This window comes from Parasteatoda tepidariorum, chromosome 6, assembly GCF_043381705.1.
Source record: "Parasteatoda tepidariorum isolate YZ-2023 chromosome 6, CAS_Ptep_4.0, whole genome shotgun sequence".
NCBI lineage: Eukaryota > Metazoa > Arthropoda > Arachnida > Araneae > Theridiidae > Parasteatoda > Parasteatoda tepidariorum.
Genome location: NC_092209.1, coordinates 52,422,230 through 52,448,832, shown reverse-complemented (window position 1 = coordinate 52,448,832; position 26,603 = coordinate 52,422,230). Strand labels below are relative to the sequence as shown.

The 26,603-nt window shown below is 28.5% G+C and overlaps 1 protein-coding gene across 2 annotated transcripts; it reads right to left on the bottom strand.

Moving 5' to 3' along the window:
* Window positions 1-1,241: 1,241 nt before the first annotated feature.
* LOC107451118 (amiloride-sensitive sodium channel subunit alpha-like) lies at window positions 1,242-26,603 on the bottom strand (the record flags this gene model as incomplete). Of its 2 annotated transcripts, XM_071182370.1 has the most annotated exon segments (12): window positions 1,242-1,542; window positions 3,839-3,911; window positions 6,662-6,690; window positions 7,851-7,896; window positions 10,277-10,346; window positions 11,835-11,940; window positions 12,534-12,632; window positions 14,995-15,155; window positions 18,694-18,818; window positions 21,088-21,230; window positions 22,585-22,735; window positions 26,369-26,603. In XM_071182370.1, coding segments are annotated over 12 exon segments (1,490 nt in total), but the record flags the coding sequence as incomplete, so codon positions are not given.

Below are 26,603 nucleotides of genomic sequence, written 5' to 3'. Positions count from 1 at the left end.
ATAATAAATAAATTATAATTATAATTATCTAAATAAATTTAGCAATTAAATTAGCATTTTGAAAGGAAATTGATTTAAGAACTATTCATACAGCATTTAACTGAATTTCAGGTGTCCTTTATATCACAAAGCTACTAATTATCCATGTAAAATCATATTTCACACATACTGTTCATTCACTGGGAAATCTATTCCCAGTGAAGGAACATGCTTGTTCCTTCACTAGTTAGAAGTTGTTTTTTTGTGCTCTTAACATAATTTTGATGCATAATATGACTAAAAGTACAAGAAAATTTAAAATTTTCTTTAATTTTCATTAACTTGGAAAAATCCCAGTAAAGGAACACTTGTTCATTCATTGGGTTTTCATCGTTTCGCAATCCAGCTAATAAACAACCCCTAATCACAGTACTTGCTTATGTTATGATGCTTAAAATAAATAAGACGTAACTTCAGTAACCATATTTTGAATTCTTTTTTCACAATGAGAAAAAAAGCATTATTGTATGCAATTAATTATACTTTAAACGGATAACTACAAACGCTGACCTTACAATTTTGTCAAAGGTGTTGAACAGATACTACCAAATTCAAAAATTTTTCCAGAGAAGAATCTATGACCAGGTAACCCAATGCATTGTTAGACAACTTCTTATTGTTAGGTAGTAAGCTACTGTTGCCAATCAATCTAAGTTAAAACGATTAAAATCTTATTTTTAAAAAATATCTATGAAATGTTCCTTCACTGGGGGGTGTTCCCTCACTGGTTGGTTTACCCTATTAATCTGATTTTAGTTTTAAAAAAATATACAGCAGTTGAACTGAGGGACCATAGGAAGCCCAACCATCCCCCCAAATCTCACGTTAACAAATTTAAAGTTACAAGTGAATGCGTACTTGCTCAACACATTCTAGAAAAGGGAAGGCCTCGACACGGATCAATTTAGTAGTCCAACGTAACAAACATAAGCTGCGCAGTGGAGTCATACGTTGAATACGTCACTACGTTCGGGTAACTTAACTACGCAGAGAAGTAAAATGAGAAAGAAGTCACTATGTTCGGACTACTAAAGGATCGGATTTCTCATTTAGGGTAACCCGTGCAGAGGCCTTCTCTTATCTAGTGAAGTGCCCCTATGCCTTAATGACCCGCGATAACAACAACAACTTCATTAAATATGACAATTTTGTAACAATTACTTCAGTCATCATATTATTTGTATTATCTTTATTAGTCAGCTATTCACTGAATCAAGTACAAAGTTTACTGAAATAAAACATACATAAAATTTATGTTCGTCCTCTCCCACGTGCATGCCGAGTTTGCTTCAGATTTTCGTGTCTACGTGTATCCTGTATTTCCTTCAGTTTCTTCGACTTTCTTAGATTGAACTCGTCTTGAATCTTTTTTGCTTCTTGGTTTTTACGATATGCGTATTTCATCATTACAGTTAGAGATTCCAAAAAATCGAACACCGCTATTAGTGAAATACCAAGCCACATCCCAACATAACCTCCAAGATTACTAAATATCTCAATACTCTGAAAAAAAATTCAAAATGATCAATTGATTAAAAACTGTTTAAAAATGCGTTTTAAAGACAAAAAGTACAAAAATATGTCCAAAAGTAGCAGAAGATTGGAGAAATGGATGAAACGAAAAAAGAAGTAGACAGAAATGTACAATTGGTTTCGTTCTATTTTAGAAATCAGCATCAGCTATTTACAAGTTTCGTCTTAATCATGAAGTTCGCTAAGAAATGTTGCTTTCCTCAGAGAAAAACTATCAAATGATGTTTTTTTTTTAAATTCTTGCAACAACTAAAGGGTGCAGTATGCAGAAAAAACTAATACTTCTATGAAACCATTTTAGTTTTAATGGTCTGATACCTAGAAAACATTGTTTTATAGATTTCTCTAGTAGGCAGCACCCTCTGCTGATTAACTTCGTAACTAACTGTGAAACTTGGTGGGAATAAATTTGGTTTTCCTAGCAAAAGGAAGTATACCGTACAATTCTATTTTCTGTCTTTTTTAAAATCAGTTTTTAAATTACAATTAATTTTTAAAACACATAGAATTATCAGTTATTTTTAATAGGAAATGAGCGATACACATAAAAAGAGCAATGAAAATAATATTTTACTAGCCGCCTTTAGAGGCCAGTTGGGTCACTTCTTAAACTTATCTTTTACAGCATATGCACTTTAATTGTAATTAAACCGAAAACACAGTACAACTGTATTGAAATATTTAAAATAAGCAATTTTTCATGCCCTCTTCCAATCCCAGCACCTTAATCAGTTTTAATAATATATTGACCAAATTTTTCCACCATCTAGCCACTGCCTTTGCCCCTCACGTAGAAGTACATTTTCAATCGATGTCCTCGATATTGTCAATGTTCTTTGTGTATTGATTTTTAGTAATTATTTAAAATCATAATCTCATTCGTTTCGGCATAGTAAGCAGCAGATAAAATTAAAATTATTTCCATCTCTATCTTAAAATAAGATATAGCTTCATTTCAAATGCTTCATTACTTGCCTTACGCACCTCTCTAGTTATATTTTGAATGTGGTACAATATTTATATGTTATTGCTAGAAAAATAAAAACTCCGTCGCCACTGATTGGTATGGCAGTAGAAAGCACCATAGCACCTTTTATATTTAAAATTTCCACAGCCATTTTAGAAAGGATCAAAGAGGAATCTAAATAATTATTTCGTAACTAAGTTTTTAAGAGCAAAATACGATGACAAAGGAAATATATATAAAAATACTAAATGAAAATATTCCATAAAAATATATAAAAAAAACTACAAAAATACAAAATTACAAAAAATATAAAATATATACAAAAATACAATAATATCTAAATAAATACTTAACATGTGAATAATTTTTAACACTATTTGAATTATTACTTAAAGATGAACTAACAAAATGAATAATGACTATAGAATAAGCAAACAATTGTCTTTAAATGCAATGGAGACTATTCTAAATTTGTAGGAAAACAAACTCTATTAAATAGAATTTATAAAATTAGTAGAAATCGAGTAGAAAAACAAATTTTTTTCCCACTGAGCTGCTGGTTTCTGTTCTACTTTTTTTTCGATAGATGGCGATACGCGTCTTTTTAAACACTTTTCCGTTGCATTTTGATGTATGTAAATTTCTTTCCTCCGACTATGACATGCAATGTGGCGTATGGTAAATATTTGGAACCATGTGAGAATTATGTGATTTTCTTTCATGGAAATATATCGTAAACATTATTTTTTTCATTTACAGGTTTACTTCTTGCAGCACAAAAGTGGTAACCCGGTAGTTAGAAAATAATACTGTGGTTCGAAGGGGACGGGGTTCGATCCTCGACTCTACTTACACTCACCCTGTACATGTAATATACGTGCTCATAAAATCAGTGGAATTAATTCTGTGCTAAGACGTACTTCACCCTTGCGCTACTGTCTTGTCAAACGAAAGGTGCACCTGATTAAATTCGACAAAGACCAATGACTAGCTCGCTTGGCTTGTCCAAGTGTCATTCAAAATCACAACAAAAACTACTACTTGCAGCGCAATGAGCTGAAACGGGAGCTCTGGGAAAATATTTATGCCTTACTGGAATTTAATTAATGTACACAAAGCGGGCACATGCAGTTTTTGTCCGAGACCAATGTATAATAACTCATAATATGCTTTTTATGATGTGTAAAATAAATTAAGTGAAATAATAATTATCCAAAAAATAAATAAACAACAAAGTACATACAACAATAAACTACTCAATATTTTTTAGCATCAATATATTATAGTATAATAAATTACGTCATATTTTGGGCTGTAAGTGTAGGTCGTAATTTCCATTCCGTCTAGATAGATATTCACGCGCATTCCTTCTCTGAAACGGAAAGAAAATATAGAAAAATTGGCACAAAATATCTATATTATACCTACTTATTTCTATTTGTAACAGTTTAAAAAACCTTTTTTTTTTCTCAAAGTTGTGAGCTAACTTTTGCCCACCATTCATTACAAACACATTTAATAATATTAACTCCAAAATCAGAAAAATAAATCATAATTAGAGACAAAAACAATGAATGATTGACTGATAATAAATTTTTGAAAAACAGAAAAAAATTTAGAAATTTTCCACTTTATCAATCTGCTTACGAGGCAATAATTGAGCAAGCTTAATATTCTAGGAAGTCTTAATATTGCGATTTGTGTTTAAATTTACACGTAATTTTACCATTCATAAGAGTTTTCTGCAATTTATAAATTACCGTAAGTTGGAAACCAAAAATAAATGTAAGAAAATTCATGTCACAACATGAGTAAATTGTGAGGCTTTAATTTTGATTGTATAACCGTCGTTGAACAGCCGATCCAATTTTGGGTATACGACTACTAATGTTCATAGGCTTGTAATTTTGAGCCTAGTACAAAAGACAAGGGAACTTTAGGCTGCAGTATTGGGGAGAAATTTGTTTTCTTGGAGGACTTCTTGCTCTAACTAATCCTCATTTGTATTACAAGGAGGAGAAAACCACGAAAATCTCCCATTGCAAGGGAACTCTAACCCATGATCTGTCTACCACTGAAGATATTTTCGCATCAGCACTATGGTCGGTGCGAGCCGGGAGTGGGATTCGTATCAACTAGCCATTGCTGGAATTCGAACCCGGTTCAGTGGAAGGTGAACGCACTATCCCCTGAGCCATCACGGCTCAAAGTGTAAGGTTTGACAAGTTTTGAGTGATAACTTTTATTTGACTAGATTTGTGGAAAATATCGCCATTTGTTACATTTTTAGGTAGCTTTATAGCAGGTCTTCAGAGTCTTCCAAATTAATTTGTTGTTTGTTTCGTTAATAGTCAAATTGAAAAAACACACGTTATATTGTAAACACTACAAGTATAACAATATTGGATGGCTCGCTTTTTCAAGTTTAAGCGTAAAAATCTATAAAATACTATAATGGAAGTATTACAACGAATTTTAACCCCTAGTGCCATCTGTGCTTAACTTTACATCCATACTCACACTATTACAGTTCCCGACAAAATGGAATCAGAATAATAATAAAATTAAAAAATTATGTTCCAATATTAATAAATAAAACAGTTTGATCCACGTACTATAAATTTAAATATACCTTATCCGTGTTTCTCTGATTATCAACCAATCACATCAAGAAAATTCTAATAATTTTCTTATTATCTATATCAATTGTTTCAAACCTACTCTAACTCATTCTCCAATTTCGATATTGCTCAAAGCCTTTTTTGTCTTTCCAAAAATCAGAACAAGAATCCATTCTGTATTTATTCACATTTTTTTAAATGGTTTAAAAATTAAACAACAAAACCAAAAAGAACTAGGTGAATTACAATGTTTGATTATTTTTGAGTTCATAATCTTATCATTGATGTAAAATAAATTAAAAAGTATTAGTATTGCAGCAAGCCACTGCGTTGTTAGTCTCTTTCTAAAAAAAAAATTTAAAAAAAATTTCATTTATTCGTTAAAGTAACTGCACGGTAACTTTTCCTTTAAAATCCCTCCTATTTTTCTGAGAAAAAGTACTAAATGATGTTTGCAGTGTATCTACCACTACGTAAAATAATTACAATTCACTAGTATATAAGACATGTTAACACAATTCTATGTTGGGATACCTTTTCATAGATGAAGGTTGACAAAGTCGATAGCTACCATCCCCACATGGGTGACCTTAGAACATGATGAGAAAACGCCTACCAAGATAGATGGTACACATTGATGGTACATTTGCTACTTGTGACTGCAATATCATCCACTTCCTCGCGCCTTTGCTACTCAATATCTATCACACATAACGTCGCCCTACATACACTCGGCTGCTAGTAGCAATGCAGGAGCGACCGTGAACTTATTACAGCTCTCACAATCAGCTCCCAAAATTTACTGTGATCTTAAAACAGTTTTCCCTTTCCCGCAAAACAGCAATGAATGAACTAGTTGTATCCGTTCATCGAATTCAATCACATATATCATTCTGGTGGGGAAGATGTGCAGTGTATCTAACACTGCAAAAATATAATTCCAATTCACTTGTATATAAAACATGTTAACTCAATTCTATGGTGTCACAACGTTGCTTTAAAAGTCGTGAATTGAGAGCATGGATCATATTGCAACATTATCTCCACATTACGAGATGGCACCTCCACTTTAACTCCAGCTTTTTTCTGACATGTCTGATGAGTCCTCTGGACAAGGGTTGTACTTACTATTCCACAAACGATTCCCAGAATAAAAAATGATAATCAAACCTTTTCTTAATTATCCAAAGCAGTGGTGGTAGTTTCCAGACGAGAAAAACATCTTTTTTTAATGCTATTTCGATTAAATTATGTCTCGCAAACTGAAAAAAATGTGCTATCATGAATTGTTTCATTTGAGTTGAAAATAAACAAAATGCTGGAGCATAAAGTAAGTGTGACTGACATTTCTTTTCTTGAAACATTGAAAGAACCCCTTAGGTGAGAACCATTGGTCTAAATCTGAGCATTAGCATTGAAGTTGTATTGACAGTGATCCATTGCATTTTATAACGTAATAATAAAGATGGGTACATAATTATAAAAACCAAAAGGAACTTACTGATTTTCTTCCGTTTGAATACATTCTTTCTGAAAAACAGATATTAAGTATTAATATAATGTAAGAGATTTGAAATATAATAGAAATTGTTCTAAAAGTATAGAAGAAATTTACTAGCTTAAAAAAATTTGACCATAATACTCGTACATTGACACGCATTTCATGTGTAGTAAAAAATAACTATTAACACTATATTATCTAGAACTTATTTGCATAAAAATTTTATAATTTTCGACGATATTTTCAGACGCTATTTTCGATGATAATGATATTTCGAGTATGTCGATATTTTGACTATATTTTAGACTGAAACTAATTATAAAATTAAAAAAAAATGTTTATAAGTTATAAGTTCTGTAAGTATTAGAATCTAATATACCAAGAGGCAAAGGTAATAGATTTTAGGTAATAGGTAATAGACCCACTCAAAAGGATAAGTATCCTAATACCAACACTACATATATTTCTAGCACCAAATATACAACCTTCATTTTTTTTATTTATTATTTCTTATGTATATTCCGGTGTGACTTCATGCCATTAAATTTTCAATAATCTGAGTTAGAAGTTCAACTCACTAAGAGAAAGATTAATTATGCATATAATATCATTTAAAAGGTGATATTCAGAATTTACTACAATTTTTCCATGGCTGAATAGATGATTTAAATTATATTTCTTTAGTTCTAGTTGATCTTTCATTATTTTAGTTTACACTTCGAAGTCATATGTACCAAAAAAGCGACTGTTGGTTTCATGTGACTTTTAAAATACTAATTAGATAGTGTCATTACCATACATCGTGAAATTGTTAACGTTTATTTCATACGTGATAACCTAACCTATTAAACAAAAGATGAATAATAAGTTCCATAATTACTTCAATGGACTTCATAAATTCCATAATTAACGAGTTCAATAATATTATCAAATATAATATATCAACTCACTATATATAATAACATTTAAAATGTGATATTTAAAATTTACACCATAATTTCAAAGTTGCCGATATTGCTGAGGTGTGAATGGGTCTATGAAGAAGTTTGAAGGGCAGAGAGGAAGAGATTAAGAATTTCGACAGAAAAATGGCTAACAGATAATAGTCTTATGTTTTGGTTACGCAATTACTAAAAACGTTTTAATTGCAGTACAAAAAGTACATAATTAGGTCAAACTCAAAACTTACCCCAGCGGTTATGCTCTGATCCCTGACGACTTCATAAAACTCTTCACTATTCAAATGGGGAAAGAAATAAAAAACGCTTCAGTCAGTTTAATTTTATTTCTATCGAAATTGAAATGAAAAGTTTTTTATCTAATATATAAATGTAGTTGAATAGATATTTTCAAGTAGAAACCTTTTTGATGTAAATGGGACACCTGTGTCTCTTTTATATACTTTTTCTAACGCTCTAAATACAAGGAAGAAAATAACAGTTAAATGGCATTTTTTTTTTCTAATCAATCAGTAAGATTTTCAGCATTGCATTTGCAGTAAGCTATAAAATCCGAAAAACAAGTATTACCTGATTAAAAACTTCGTTCGTTTCAAAGATATACAGATATGAAAAAAAGTCGACATTTTTCAAACGTTACAAAAATAGGCGCCCATTTTCAAGTTACCAGACGTAAATGTAAAAGAAAATGATTTGAAAGTATAACGTTGAAATGCCAATGAAAAAAAAAAAGAAAAATAAAGGTGACAAAGAAAATTAGATTATCGGAATTGTATTTGTAGTAAACTATAAAATCCAAAAAACAAGTATTACCTGATTAAAAACTTCGTTCGTTACAAAGATATACAGATATGAAAAAAAAGTTGACATGTTTCAAACGTTACAAAAATAGGCGCCCATTTTCAAGACTTGCCAGACGTAAATAATATAAAAAAAATTTTTGAAAGAAAAACGTTAAAATGCTAATGAAGAAAAAGGAAAATAAAGGTGAGAAACAAAACTAGAAAAACCACAAGGGCCGAGGAGAGAGCAACATCGACTGTTTTCTCGAATCTGTATATTTCTAATTAAATTTAACTTTGACAATGTTAAAATTATTTAAACCCATGTCTTGTTTTATTCATTTGAATGCTGAGTTCTATATTAACGACTTTAATTCCTCACTTACCGCCTCCCCATAACGCATGGGAATTCATTTATCCCTGTTTTGGCTCAGGCCACTGCGATTTTTCATATTATGTTTTTCAGCTTTTTTGTCTCTCAACTTCTATAATTTCTCTGGTTTTGTTTGTCACCTTTATTTTTCCATTTTTCGTTCGCAACTTCACATTTTTATTTCAAATCATTTCTGTTTCTTTAGATTCACGTCTGTCAAGTCTTGAAAATGGGCGCCCACTTTTGAAGCGCTTGAAACAAGTCATCTGTATTTTTATATTTGTATATTTTTGAAGCGGATGAAGGAAGCTTTCAATTCGGTACTATCTTACCGGTTCAGTTTCTTTGGTTTATTTATCGCAAAAATGTAATTAGATTTTTTTTTCATTCATATTCAAAAAATTTATTAATAATTGATTTTGAAAATTAAAGAAAATTTTCAATGATAAATAACTGTTTGTCTTAGATCTAAATAATTCCAAATGAAAGCAAATTTGAAAAATTATTTTTGGAAGTGAGCCGTGTTTGGAAGATTTTTGCCTTTAACTCAGAATAAGACACCGATGCTTCTCATAATCATAAATTATTAAAATACTAAATGTAATATTTTTCACTTATTTTGATTTAAATTTATACAAAATATTGAAAAATGAATAAAAAATATGTTTAATAAAATTTCTGCGTCTAAGCGTTAAGAGATTTTGTCGAAAGATTGAAAACACCACAGAACTTATAATGCTATTTTTAAAAAAAAACGCAAAGATTAAAGAATTAATTTAAAAATATAACCCCTGCATAAAACAAAAAATAATACAATTAAAAATATTCAGAATAATAAAACTGTTTCAAATTTTAAAAATGCATAATTTAAAATGCATTCGAATTAGCAATAATGATAAAATAATTGTCTTTATTGACTCATATGTTTACTTTCTTAAACAAATACGTTTGTACATCATTGAAAAGGTCTATGCCATCATAGTAGAATGATATAGAATAAAAAAAAATTTTAAATTAAAAATTTAAAAAAGGGATTTCTGTAATTTGTATTCTTTAGTAATTGTGTAATAGGTAGATCTAAATGGTCAGCAATTTAAAACATATAAGGAAAACGAAACAAAATAGAAATAAATGTGTACTTTCTGCTCAGATTTTTTTTTTTTCCATTCCATTCAAGTTTAAAAATTAGTAACAAAGTTCATTAATAGATGGTACATTGAAAGCATTGTCAAGTAATTTTTCTCATCACTGCCATCTATGCGTATACTTTATAACTAATTTTGAAAATTAATTCGACAGCAAGTTCTGGTTTGAAAATAAGAAATAAGATAGACAGCTAATAAAAATTAAGAATTTTTCAGAATTATAATAATTATATTGTCAAAATAAACAATAACAATTACTTTTGAATTCCAATATTTTATCTGTGTTTGTAGTCAAAATAAATTTATGATAATAAATTATAGTGCAAAATTATTTATTGAGAATAAGAATATCTTACTAGCAGGCTGAGCCACAGTATCTAGCTTCACATTCATTAATTCTGTCTTTCATTTGTGGAGAAACTATTTCTGAAAAAATATAATAAACTTCAGTGTTTAAATACTAATAAAACGATTTGAGTATAATACCATTTAAATCCTTTTTTTTTTACATTTAGGCATCCACTACACAAAAGATAAAAATTTGAAATATTGCAGTGATACAGTGCGGAAAAAAAACGAATCACCCAGAATGACTTTTGATCTAATGATCAGATTTTCAAGTATTAGGACTCCTACTTTATTTTATACTAAAGTTTGTGGGGGTTACCTTAAATATGCTAATTAATTTCTGCCGGCAATATTTTAAGTAACGAAATTAAACACAAAAATGTATTTTCTTTGATTAAACCTACCTTGTTTTTGATAGATTTGGGTTTATGACCATCAAAATATTAGGGGTAGCTAATATCTGGGAAATTTGCAATTTGGTCAAGAGGGCGGTCAGAAGTTTGGATTCATTAATGTTATCTTTAGTTTTTGCGTATTTCGCTTTATCTCAAGAACTTTTTAAGTGAATCGAAATTCAAGCACACAATTATAAAATTTGTTCATTCAAACGCAATTAAATGCAAAAATATTTTCTAATAATTATTTATGATTTCTTTTTGTTATTTAATAATAGCCAAAACAAAGTTTGAATTGTAAGGTATACGATTTCTTCATTATTTAAAAAAGAGTTATTTTAAAGGCAAAATACTGAATTGGAATGAAATCGGTCGAACAGTTTCTGATCAATCGAATTTTAAAAAGTCGAATTTTAAATTATATTTAGTAACGTGAGTTATTATGTATTATTAAGAAATATGTCTAACTCTCGCTTCAGCTTGAAATTTAAAAAAGAAATCGTGTCAATACAAAAGCACGTATAAAAATAACAAAAACAAATCTCCTGAAAATTGTCAGTGAGTTTTTATCTTAAGAAGAATTTTGTTAAGAGGATAATTTCAAAGTTCATTCTCTCTTTTAAAATGAATAGTGAAAATAAATATTATATTGATTTTAGCCCCATATTATAAAACGCTGAACCTTTAAAATATTTGTTTCTTCTTTTGAAATTTTCACAAAATTCTGTCTCTTTCCTTAGAACTACAGAAATTTCTATGGTGGAAGCCAATTAAAAATTACCAGGCAAATCTTGAAAATCTCTCTTGCTTAGCTACAACTGTGACTGAGCTTTCACAGTGTATTCGTAAAACATTTTAATTTTGCTAGTAAGATCCCCTTTTCTGTATTTGCTTACGTCTTTCTAATTATTCAACGTCTTTCTAATTACTCAACGTCTTTCTAATTATTCAACATTTTTCTAATTACTCAGCGTCTTTCTAATTATTCAACGTCTTTCTAATTACTCAACGTCTTTCTAATTATTCAACGTCTTTCTAATTATTCAACGTCTCTCTAATTATTCAACGTCTTTTTAATTATTCAACGTCTTTCTAATTATTCAAAGTCTTTCTAATTACTCAACGTCTTTCTAATTATTTCGCATGATAGGTCAAAAATAATCCGACTAACTTGTTGAATCACATCTTTCCTCGTTTCCTGGAATCAAGAAAAACAATTCAGGGAGACATCCAAATTCTTTTAAACTGATATTTCTTTGGCATTCTTGCATGCATTCCTATAACAAATTATTTATTCACATATTTAAAAATAAATAAAATATAGGTAGCATATAGTTTTGTACAAAATTTTGGTGAACAAATTTGCTTTTGTTAATAAATGCTTCAAGAGATGCATATTACATAGTTAGAAATTTATCAAACAGGAAAATTTAGAATTCTTGATGTTAAGAAAATATTTAATTCCTTGAGATAATTCAATCTATTGTTATTTACAGACTTTAACCTTTGCTAGCAATTCCTATAAATAATACATTGAAACATTGTTATAATTAATATATAACATTCTTATAAATAATACATTATTAAAACATTGTGCAAATAAATTTAAAATAATAATAGTTACTAAATAATAATAATTAGATAAATGATAATCTTATCATCTTTTTTACACCATAAGAAAAGATTTGGAATTTATAAATCATTCTAAATCAGCGTTATCGAAACACTTAAAAGAATATTTAATTCCCTAAGATAATACAACTTAATGTTATTTTACAGACTTTAACCTTTGCCAGCATTTCTTATAAATTATACATTATTAAAACACTTCAAATAAATTTAAAAAATAATAATAATTAGTGTTCATTACTTTATTATTTAATGGGCCATGTCCTCCTCTTGCGTACCATGATTTCATATAGTCTACACATTGCGTATCATAAGGAGGAGGTAGAAGACGCTTTACTACCTATAAAATAATTAAAACACTATTTATGTCTGGAAAACAATAACACAATGCTTAAACTTTCACGCGATTCTATGCTGGGTTATTTTTGTACATAATTCTTGATGATTACAACATTCTAGTACATTCTAACTCAATTCCTAATAAAACTGTCACAAATTGCTATTAAAACATAAAGATGACGTTCTCAAAACAAAACTTTTCGTTTAATCCTTATGTTTTTAGTATGATAGTGAAGGTATAACTCACAAATTTTCTTGAGGTCTATTTATTTGATTCTATTTATTTAATATTTGATTCTTATTTGGGTCTATTTGATTGGGAGTTTATTTATTTGATTTGTTTCTTTTGGGGGTCTCTTTATTTGATTCTAATTCTGATTCTTGATGTAGCAAAAGGAGACTTTAATGATTTTTGTGCTTAGAATTTGCTTATTTTCAATGACGATTTCCTATGCTTTCTTCGAATATAATTTTGCTTGAAAAGATAAAATAAATATATATGTATTTTAGCTCATATACGTAGAATAAAACTTCATCAACCTTAATTTGGAACAAACTGGTATAAGATTTTTTCCTTGTTAGTCCGAAAACCGATTAAATACGATTCAAAGGCAGCGAGAGCTAAGCTTTCGTGGAGTAGATGTTTCACTGGTATGTAACGCTTTAATTAGCGAGATTTCGGTGACTTTAAAGTTTAAATAACCTTTCTCTTAAATAGCACTGGTTCTGGTCAAAGTGTTATGCCTTTTCGTTACTTCCAAAGGAATTTCGTAAATTAAATACAAGTATTTTTTATTAGCCTTAATACAAGCGTTATCTAGGTATAGTTGTTGATATACAATTTCAATTTTCATAATTTAGGTTGCCACTTCACGAATATCCGCAAATTGAACACCCATCCACTCAGCGAATATGCAGCTTTTTTTAAATTTTCAACATCTTAACCTTGAATCTAGAATACAAGAGAACACCTGTTTAAACAAAAAAAAAGTCACATTCTCCTTCAAGAATAAAGTGAAACTAATCAGCATTAGCGTAAGAAGGAGGTAAGAAACACGATAACCTTTCAATGTTAACCCGATGCCAATGAAGCTTTGATATGTTTCTACCAAAGTATAATTTGCATCAGCACGGCAATCTCTGCCAATAAAGTGCAGAATAAAGTGCTCCGTGTTTCGTTCATAAGTAGACTCCGTTGAGCCATGTCAATTTTTATGAAAAACTTGCCATTAGTCTTGCTTAATAGGTAAGTATGCTTATCATTTCGGATTTAACGCTTGATATTTTAAGCGAGTACACATATCTTACAGAATGTTTATGACCTTCCTCTTATTTACAATTTTAAAATAATCCTTAAAACAGAAAATTTTGGTAATAGTTATTACTGATGTCAGTTAATTGGTGCTGTTTTAATAGGTTCTATATATACTAATACTACTAACTACTAGTAGTGTATAAATAGGCTTTTTATGGCCCTCCGAAAGGGATAAATACCGGAGAAAATTGTTGATTACAGCAATTCTTAACTATCAGGAGTTGTGATCTGGAGCAATAGAACTATGCCGAAAGATTGTGTCCACATATCTCTTTTAAATTTTGTGGATGATTTTTTAATGCTGATCATTATAGATGTATTGATTTTTCGGTTTTATTTCAAAAAGAAAAACAAGTATTCAGCTAGTTACAATAATAATAAACTGAAAAAGTCGCCTAGGCACAAAATAATATTTATTATTTTGTGAATTGTTATAAAATTTATTATTTGACTAGGGTAGTGTATCTGAAACACAAAGTTTTCCCTTTTCACCATTTATTTTTCTCCCTGCGTCTCAGCGTACGATGCCAAGCAAGAAATTGTTTGAGGTTGTTTATTGGCTATTTGTCGTCAAGTCACTTACCTAGTTCTTCCACTAAACCCATCTTAAGTTTGTATTGTTATCCAACACAGAGCTCCAGTATAAATTTCAGTAAACAATTCTGCTGAATTTAATTTGAAAAGCATCCAGTTTTTTATTGTTATCCAAATCAGAGCTCCAGTATAAATTCGAGCCATCTTACTAGTTAAAAAGTGGGTCAACATTTAATTGGTGATAAATTTTACTTTAAGATAAAAATGTTTTCATTTCTTTCCAAGGCATGATTGAAATTGGTATTAGCATTCAGCATAAAGCTTCACTTAAACTTAGAGCTTTCTAACTAGTATAAGAATGGTTGATATTTTAATTGTTAGATATGCTACTCGTAAACAAACATACAGGAAAAGCAATTCAGTAAAATGTGGCATTTAAATGCAAGAATTATTTCATAATGAAAAGTTTTTATATTTTACACTTTTTAAATTATTTTGTATTAAATCCAAGTACCTTTTTAATACGGATGTCTTGCCTTGTGCCATCTGGTATAGTATATCCTTGATCGTATGGATTGGCAACTTCCCGAGGATTATGGATTGCAATTTGTGCTTTCACAGCAGGAATAAACAAGGGATAATTGGATCGAATTGGATTGAGGTCCAAAGTAAATGCTTTGAAAGGTAAAAAAAAAGAATAAATTGAAATTTAAAATCATTGATAAAACTTTTTTTTAAAAATTAGCAATTTTTACATGAAGTAAATTTAAAAGATATATAAAATAAGAACGAAAAGAAAAGAAACAGCGAAAGATGTTGAATGATTTTATAAAATAAGAACAATTCATTAAAAAAAATAACATTTTTAAAAACCACGTTTTTGTAGTGTAGAATAATAATTTTAAAAAAAATTGAAAAACGAAAAACGTGGGGTGCATGAAATACATAACAGTAATGTTATATTAGTGCATGTATGTGTGCTCTTGAGAATATGTGTATGCATATCTGTTCCACCCGGACAGACATACACGAAGGCAAGTTTATATAAACGTGGTAATAAAATAAAAATATTTTCACCTGACTTGTAATACTAATTTGAAATAATGGAATCGACAACAAAAGACAATCTCGAAAATAATTTTTTTTTTTAATTTCAATTTTATTTTACTTTGTATGTCTTTTTTCTCTTCATTTTCATGCATTGTCATCCAATTCTAAACTATGTGCCAAATTTGAAGTTTGTAGCTACTCGGGAAGTTAGTTTAAAATCGATTACAAAATTCCACCCGGACAGACATACACGAAGGCAAGTTTATATAAACGTGGTAATAAAATAAAAATATTTTCACCTGACTTGTAATACTAATTTGAAATAATGGAATCGACAACAAAAGACAATCTCGAAAATAATTTTTTTTTTTAATTTCAATTTTATTTTACTTTGTATGTCTTTTTTCTCTTCATTTTCATGCATTGTCATCCAATTCTAAACTATGTGCCAAATTTGAAGTTTGTAGCTACTCGGGAAGTTAGTTTAAAATCGATTACAAAATTCCACCCGGACAGACATACACGAAGGCAAGTTTATATAAACGTGGTAATAAAATAAAAATATTTTCACCTGACTTGTAATACTAATTTGAAATAATGGAATCGACAACAAAAGACAATCTCGAAAATAATTTTTTTTTTTAATTTCAATTTTATTTTACTTTGTATGTCTTTTTTCTCTTCATTTTCATGCATTGTCATCCAATTCTAAACTATGTGCCAAATTTGAAGTTTGTAGCTACTCGGGAAGTTAGTTTAAAATCGATTACAAAATTCCACCCGGACAGACATACACGAAGGCAAGTTTATATAAACGTGGTAATAAAATAAAAATATTTTCACCTGACTTGTAATACTAATTTGAAATAATGGAATCGACAACAAAAGACAATCTCGAAAATAATTTTTTTTTTTAATTTCAATTTTATTTTACTTTGTATGTCTTTTTTCTCTTCATTTTCATGCATTGTCATCCAATTCTAAACTATGTGCCAAATTTGAAGTTTGTAGCTACTCGGGAAGTTAGTTTAAAATCGATTACAAAATTCCACCCGGACAGACATACACGAAGGCAAGTTTATATAAACGTGGTAATAAAATAAAAATATTTTCACCTGACTTGTAATACTAATTTGAAATAATGGAATCGACAACAAAAGACAATCTCGAAAATAATTTTTTTTTTTAATTTCAATTTTATTTTACTTTGTATGTCTTTTTTCTCTTCATTTTCATGCATTGTCATCCAATTCTAAACTATGTGCCAAATTTGAAGTTTGTAGCTACTCGGGAAGTTAGTTTAAAATCGATTACAAAATTCCACCCGGACAGACATACACGAAGGCAAGTTTATATAAACGTGGTAATAATAATAACAAAAGAAAAGAAACAGCGAAAGATGTTCAATGATTTTAGAGGTTTAAGTGATTTGCCACAAGAAGTAGGAAAGAATTTATTAGTTAGAGTAAAGCGCGTCTACCAAAACCTTTTGTATAAAAATATATGTCATTTTTTAAATAGAAAAAAATACAGGATGAAAAATTACTTTTATGTTAATTTTTTTAAAAATAATAATACCATAAATTTATTGCATCGAAATGAAAATTATGTTATTAAAAGAAACTTAATGATGTTTCTTTTAATCCTCAACTTTCCTTAATAAGAAAACTATTTCGTTCGCTAATCTTAAATTAACACTCGATCAAATGACAAGCAGGAAAGTAAAGAAACTATTTTATATGCTATCATATTATTGTTTCGAAAAATACTTCAAGAACAATATATTTCAAACATTTCGAGAAAATGTTTAAAAAAAATTGAAACAATTAAAACAATCAGGTTCTTGCTGTGGATGTGGCAGCATGAAGATGTCAAATAAGCGTTTCGAAAAATAGTTCAATAATAATATATTTCATACACTTCAGAAAATTACGAAAAAAGAAATTTAAACAATCATATACATATTGGCTGTGGAAAATTACGAAAAAAAATATATAAGCAATCATATACATACTGGATGTGGAAAATTACGAAAAAGAAAATTTAAACCATCATATACATACTGACTGTGTATAATTACGAAAAAAAAATTTAAACAATCATATACATACTGGATGTGGAAAATTACGAAAAAATATTTAAACAGTCATATACATACTGGCTTATGTATAAGTACGAAAAAAAATTAAGCAATTTACTTGCTGTGCAAAATTACGAAAAAAAAGTTTAAACAATCATATACATACTGGCTGTGGAAAATTACGAAACAAATGTTTAAACAATCATATTCATACTGGATGTGGAAAATTGCGAAAAAAAATTTAAACAATCCTATACATACTGGCTGTGCAAAGTTACGAAGAAAAAAAATTTAAACAATCATATACATACTGGCTGTGGAAAATTTCGAAGAAGAAAAAATTTAAACAATCGTATACATACTGTCTGTGGAAAATTACGAAAAAAATATTTAAACAATTATATTCATACTGGATGTGGAAAATTACGAAAAAAAACAATCATATTCATACTGGATGTGGAAAATTACGAAAAAAAAAAATTTAAACAATCATATACATACTGTGGAAAATTACGAGAAAAATATTTAAACAATTATATTCATACTGGATGTGGAAAATTACGAAAAAAAATTTAAACAATCATATACATACTGGCTCTGTATAATTACGAGAAAAAAAAACTTAAACTATCACATACATACTGTCTGTGGAAAATCACGAAAAAAATATTTAAATAATCATTATTCATACTGGATGTGGAAAATTACGAGAAAAAAAACTTAAACAATCACATACATACTGTCTGTGGAAAATTACGAAAAAAATATTTAAACAATCATATTCATACTGGATGTGGAAAATTACGAAAAAAAAATTTTAAGCAATCATATACATACTGGCTGTGGAAAATTACGAAGAAAATTTAAACAATCATATACATACTGGATGTGGAAAATTACGAGAAAAAAAAAACTTAAACTATCACATACATACTGTCTGTGGAAAATTACGAAAAAAATATTTAAACAATCATATTCATATTGGATGTGGAAAATTACGAGAAAAAAGAAACTTAAACAATCATATTCATACTGGATGTGGAAAATTACGAGAGAAAAAAAATTAAACAATCATATACATACTGGCTGTGGATGTGGTGGAATGAGGTTTCATCAGAGGTCTACCAATCAGAGAATTCACAGTGTAGCAGAAATTGACGATTGAGGTTTCCGAATGGGGGCACCGTATTTGGAGTGATGGCAATTTACTGAAATTATAAGTTCGTTTAACAATTTTTATTTAAATGTAAAATATTTTTTTATCAGTTAAAGTCCTCTTATTTGTTAGAGTTCATTATTGTAAATACTATAATATTTTACTTCATTTTTAAAGGAAACAAAAGTATTGATAATGAGAAAATATACTTTCTGTTTCTAATGTCTGAAAATAGTTAATAATGACTGGAAAAGAGAAGGAAAAAGAGAGAGCCAGATTTTAACAAGATGAGGAAAGAACAAGTAAATGTTTATTAAAAGTCATGTTCTGTATAACGGTTAATATTTGCTGGAAAGTACAAGTTACTTAGTTTATATTAAAACTCATGTTTTATGTAACGGCGAATATATGCTGAAAAGAACATACGAATTCTTATTTAAACTCATGTTTCATATAACGATTAATATTTGCCCTAAAGAACAAGGGAGTTCTTATTAAAAGTCATATTTTATATAATGGTTAAAATTATTTGTCGGAAAGAAAGAGCTAGTTTTTATTAAAAGTCATGTTTTATACAGCGGTTAATATTTGCTTGAAAGAATAAGAGAGTTCTTATTAAAAGTCATGTTTTATATAACTGTTAATATTTGCTGGAAAGTACAAGCTAGCTTATATTAAAACTCATGTTTTATATAACGGCTAATATATGCTGGAATGAACAAACGAATTCTTATTTAAATTCATGTTTTATAAACCGGTTAATATTTGCCCTAAAGAACAAGCGAATTCTTATTAAAAGTCATGTTTATATAATGGTTAAAATTATTTGTCGGAAAGAACAAGCGAGTTTCTATTAAAAAGCATGTTTTATAAAACGGTTAATATTTGCTTGAAAGTATAAGCTAGTTTATATTAGAACTCATGTTTCATGTAACGGCGAATGTATGCTAGAAAGAACAAATGAATTATTATTTAAATTCATGTTTTATAAACCGGTTCATATTTGCCTTAAAGAACAAGCGAGTTCTTATTAAAAGTCATGTTTTATATAATGGTTAAAATTATTTGTCGGAAAAAACAAGCTAGTTTTTATTAAAAATCATGTTTTATAAAACTGTTAATATTTGCTTGAAAGTATAAACTAGTTTATATTAGAACTCATGTTTTATATAAGGGTTAATATTTGTTGAAAAGAACAAAATAGTTTTTATTAAAGGTCATGTTGAATATAACGATGGTTATGGAAAGAATAAATGATTTCTCATTAAAAATTATGTTTTATAGAACGGGTTTATATTATTTGCTGAAAAGAACAAGCAAACATTTTTTTAAATCATGTTTCATATGACTATTAATATTTTCTGGTAAGAAGAATTGAATTCTTAATTAAAGTCATATTTTATATAACAGTTAAGCATTTCTTACAAAGAACAAACGAGTTCATAGTAAAAATGAGTTATATTACAATTAATTCAATTTTAATAAACTACCGTAATGACAGATAGCACTTTCGAATTGTTCTACAGTCAACTTCTTTCACCTTTATTCTTAGGCTCTGCTCTTAATTGAGATCTTCTGAACTTTATCAATATTATTGTCTTTGAGATGGCCAGCAAAAGCTTATTTCAATAGAGAAAAAACATTATTCAAACCCGAATAGCTATTATAAATTATAAATTGAAATTGTCTATTTTGTTTTTGACATGAAATTGACGCATTGACTTTCGTTAAAAACTTTTTGAAAAATAAACCTTTTATTAAAAATCTTATTTTGAGAAATTTCGCTTTTCGACTGTTTACCCATTATGTATTAACTTTAAATACTAAATTAAATTTGTAAGAGTTAAATTTTTTTGAGCAATAATGATCCGCGAATATTAGTTTTTGATTTTCACTTGCTTTTTAAACACTTTTTAGAGCAGTTGTTTTAGATTTAAATTTTTTTTATTCAGAGAAAAGTTTTTTTTTTTTAAATCTTATTTTACAAATTTCACAATTCAAAAACTTTTCCAATTGAGATCCAATGTATGTGTACTGAAATAATACTGCTTTTATATAAGCTTATTGTTTTTGATTTTTGAACTAAGTATCGAATATTTACCCATTAATACATGCTTTCAGTTTTTACTAATTGTTTTAACCGTTTTACTGTGCAGTTTTCTAAAAAGTAATTGAAAACTTTGTTATGAAATTTTTCATAAATCTACATTTATTGAAAATTTTAACTCACCAATTTTAAATAAAGTTCTATATTTTAGTAGGTTTCCTTCAAATATTACCCTTACAATACATAAATATTTAGCAAAAAAAAATCATTTTACTTGCAGTCCTCATTATAATCTCCTTCATCCACATATGCAAGTCGACATGATGAGAGAAATTGTTTTTCAGTTTGAAGAAAATGATCTATTAATTCCTCGTTATCTAGAAGACTGATTTCATCGTAAACTCTTCGCTCGGGAAACTGAAAAAAGGTCGAATTACTGAAAAATTAACTAATTTATAAAATAAAACCATAATTTAACTGATATTGTATAGAATAAATATAATCAGATAAATATAATCAGACTAAAGCAAACAATCAGACTAATTTTATGCATACAAATAAGCTTTTTTTCGTGTTTAATATAATGTGTATGCAATTTATCTCAATAGTTTTGAAATTCGACTGAATCTAAAAGAAAATAATTACACGGTGAAAAAAAAATCTGTCAAAATCATTGCTCTATAACGGCACTTCTTCTTTAAAAAAAGAAATTTAAAAAATAAAAAATAAAAAAATAAAAATAAACATAATTTTGGTTATGTAACCAAAATATCTGGTATTTAAACCATTCGTTTTGTAATGATTTTCGTTCATATTGTAAAATTTAACCAAAAATTGTGACTCTCAAAATTGTACTTATTATTATTACGCATTTAGAAAAATTGAAAAGTATTTTTAACCAAATAAATGGTTTTTATGCCATTCTCTACTAAAGTATAATAATTAAATTACCAAATTAAAGCAGTTTTACCAAATTTACGAGCAGACACCACTTTATGAAATATTGTTTTATATGTCTTAAAAAGATTTGCCGAATTCGATATGCTTAACTTAACTGCGTTTTATTCTCTAAAATGTAGTGAAGGAGTTTTATGTTTGAGTTTTTTTGCTTGTTTTTTAAACAGCTCAATCCATTTTGTTTTCCATACTTTTTTTTTAGTTTGTTAATTAAAAAATCTTCAATCTAATTTGTTAACCTTAAGTCAATTTAGTTTGGCTATTTTCCACTTAATTTTTTTTCTTCTTATAATTTTCGAAAGTTTACAAAGGAGCTTAAGTTATAAAAAATGGACTGAAAAAAATGAAATGTAAACTAATTTACTGTTTTAAAAAGCACTGAAAACATCGGTAAATTTAATTCCCGAAGTAAAATGTTCTTAAAATTGCCATGCTAAACTTGTAATGATTTAGCTGATTTGGGTATCAAACGAACAAGGGCTCCATAAGTTTAACTGCAAAAGTCTGAATTTTGATGCAGGTTGTTAAACTATACACTTGCAGGTTGCTAAACCAGTTTAAACTTTTATCTCAGCTGTTTTAAATAAACAATTAACAGATAGCTATTATAAAAAAGAAATATTTATTACGCTTCTAAAGAAAAGCTTACCTTGTAAGCGATAGAACAAAACAAAAACTGAACTCGAATAATTTATATCTATAATTTTATAAAAGATTAAAAATAATGAAAACGATATGACAAACGATATAAAAATGATAAATAACAATTAAGCTTAAAAATATGCAAACGATAGTTTTCTGATACAATACTTACCGAATAGTTTTGCAGAATACCATCAACACACCATCTTTTCGGAAAACAATCACAGAAATCCATGCTTGTATCTGTTTGTTCTGGATGCTGCAGTAATAAATGACACTTGCTCCGATATTGCGGTTGACGACATATTTCGCTTGCAAGCAATCTATGAAAAAGAGTTTTTATTTGTTAACATTAAACATGATAGCACAACTTGAAACCACAAAAGCGAATATATACATTTTTATTGATCTAATAGCGAATTCAACTGTTTTTAAATTGTAAAGTAGAAAAACTATTAAGATTTGCAGTCTTTAAAGCAACAACGTGTATGTGATTAAAACTTATTTATATGTTGAAATTGAACATTAGCGATACTATACTGAAAAAAGTATGGTCAAAACATCCAGAATATGGTAAAACGTATCGTGTTTCTGGCTGTACGGGAACACCAAAAAGCTCAGCTTTTTCCGAAGCCTTTGGCAATGATTTTAGTTATTACTAGCAATAAAATATGGCTTTGTAATATGTAATAAAATTAGGTAATTTTGATATGGCAACTTAAAGTATGATATAAAGCCATTTGTTTGTTTATATTTACTTTTCAGTTTTGCATTTACTAAATGGATGGTAGTAATTATTTGATGGTAATAATCGATAAACCATCAAAATTATCGGCAAAATTACTAAATGAACGATGTAAATGCAGTATATTTTTTTGTTTTTATTCAACAGGATTATGTTATTGGTTTTAACCACAAATATATTACCATACAATATGGTAATTTTACCAGACTTTTTCTCTCCGTTTAGCATATAAATGATTTGAAACATTAAAAAATCATAAAAAATCAAAATACATATATCCGAAATCGGTGATGTTATTACTAACCCAAATTAAATTTTATAATTACTGTTTCTTTAGTTGTTACTAGAACATTTGAATTTCTTAAAAAAAATTTATGTTTGAAATTCATAGTCCAAAATTAGCTTAAAAGAAGTTCACACTTGGAAAAAAAATTGCAGAAAACTTAAAATTGTTTTAATCGTTTTGATTAAATTTGATTGAAGGTATTTCAAGTCCCTATCTACTTATTAAGCTTAGGGTTTGATACCAAAATGACCTTAAAAACGTTAATTTAATGTTAATTAAACGTTAATTTAAATAAAACGTTAAAAATTATGAGTGTAAATTTTTTTCTAATCATAATTTAATTTTTCTCAGCCTTTAACATTATTTACTAACTTTTCTTTCTTGCATATTTACTAAAATTTTATGTGTTCACTGAACTATTCTCTTGCATTATCTTACCCACGTTTTACGAAAAATAGGGGAAAAAAGAAATTTTATACCATTAATGAAAAAAAAATTTAAGGACTTAATGATTTTATTAATAAGTCGACATTTCACTAGATAATGAATGATATAATAGTAGTTCTAATTGAAAGAACTAGATAATTTTTTTACAGTATTGTCGCCATTAATTAATTCGTAAACTGATTTTGAAGTATGAAATTGAGGTTAAAGTTTAACAGCAGTGCTTAAGTTTTTTTTTTTTTTAAATAAAATCTAAAATTTTTATTTTAATGTTTTTTGTTTACACAGGAGTGTCAAATTTTAGAATTATAAAAAGAATCTTCTAGTAATCATTATTTAAAAACTTTAGCCGTGTACTCGACTTTTTTACAGTGTTGCTGTAAAAGCCCGAAGTCTGGTAAATCTTAGATTTACCGGTGAAACGTAAGATTTACCAAAGCAGCTTGGTAATGATTTACCTCAAAGGCTTGGGACAATGCCGAGATGGAATCCTATTTAAACATAATTCGGTCTTTTACAGAGCTCCTTTGGCAATGTTTTACCAGTAAAACCTAAGATTTGCAAAACTTCGGTTTTTTACCAAAATTTATATCTTTTTTTCAATTTATACTTTTAAACCACTGGTCTCAAAAGTGTATATAATCACTTTTGCTGAGTTTTACGTACCGAGCATTGTACAGAAACCATTTTTTTAACAAATAAATTTTTTTAACGTTTCTACAAATAAATTTTGTTTAAAGCTATATTAAACCAGTCACACCTGTAAATGTAACTGCTGAGTGCACTTGTGACATTATAGAGATTTACATTATAGAGATTTACATAATTAATTTTAAGAAGTTAGTCTGCCTATAAAACTACTTATAAAACTATTAAAAAAACTGCTTATAAAACTATTTAGTGTCTTGTCTGAATGAAGTGGAAAATCTTAACATTAGTGAGACAAGTCACATAAAAGTACAAATTGTTTAACTTTAGTGAAACAAATTCGTAAAAAATTAGTACGAAAGTATTATGAGATCAGTCACAAAAAACATCCTTTTGACTTAAATGAGAAAAGGTATTAAATGGTTTATACGTGACTTTCAAGGGATCAAAGTTGCTTCAAAGTGGACACAAAGTTTCACAGTCACCAAGTCCCAGTAAAGTATAGTTGTAACTACCAAATGACAAAAATAACAATAAATAGTCACCGTGACTTTTCTTTGACATCACAAGATAAAATAACATTGAAGTCAGGTTATAACTTCTTACGGACAATTTAAAATGTTCACATCTGTGATTATGACGTTTTTGACTTTATTAAGACGTCAAGGGAACAATCTGTGCTATATGGGTTTTAAAAATTCTTAATTATAAGTTGAGTATAGTTTTAGAGGTTTTGGTGAGGCAAAAAATTGTGCACATTTAAGGAGACAAATTAATATTTACGCAATAATTAAATATTTTCGAAATTTGTCAAATTATTGATACGGAAAGTGAGTGAATAAAGTATCAAAGCCTATTTAATTGCCAGTTGATGCTTGTAGGTGATATTAAAAATCTTTTTTCGATTCTTCCAATTCCTCAAGTAATCCAATAGGTTAAGAACTATGTGCACCCGTTTTCACAAAATCTGTTTGCCAGCTTTCGGTATCGTTTTTGTCTTTCCCTGGTTAAAATATTTATTCGCTCGCCTCAATGTGTAAATTTTTTTTCTCCAAATTTTTGTCAAAAGTTCTAAATATATATCTATATTAAACAATGATTACGGAATGAACCCTGTCAACGAAAGTAAAAGGAAACAACTTAGAGTAGAATCTCCATAATGGGATACCTGCAAGTGACGTAGTGTAGGTATCTCGATCCTGATTGGATGTTGAAACGTGGCATTTGTTTGCGTTAGCAACTGTTCTTTCCGTTCTATTTCGAAAGCCTACCAAGTATCAATATTCTTAAGTGTCTCATTCTAAATTCTTTCACGAAGATTATTTTACAAGGATTTTAATTATTTCACTATATATTTACACAGAGACCTAACACAAATACATGAACATACCCATGTGGGACATAAACAAACTAACTATGCATTGAAGTTGCCCGATACACAAAACAAAGATATATCATGGTTAGAACGAAATACATAAACAAATAATAAATCGAAGCAAAAGAAATTGGCGAGAAAGAATTCAAGCAATTCGATGTGCGATACTTCTCTGTATTTTATTAAATTATCGTCAATTAACATTCTAAGTTATGTAGAGAAACTTAACTCAACTTTAATACGTCATTTTGCTGATAAAGATTAGCTGGTGCTGACGTCATAGTTACATGTGCGGATATAGGAGGTCTTCTCCTTCTTGAAAGGCAAGTGCCCAATTACATATCAACATAATGAAATATAAAACAGAAAGATTAAAAAGAAATGATTAAAAATGGTAATCATAAATAATTTAATAATATCTCCTTGAATTTAGTTTTAAAGATTCAAGCATGCCTTACCCAATGTAATTGCATACAGTGAAACCTGGAATCTCGGTTCCTCTATCATTTGCTACTTTCACATCTACAACAGTTTCATATCTCCAATAAATTTCCATAAATTCTAGTGACTGGTAAACAAAACCAACCATGCATGCGACGAACACAGCAGCACGTATAAGTTTCTTCACAATATGGTCAGCGGCAACAATCTGCGGAACTCCAGTGATCATAGAATCCGACAAAAGTCTCGGCA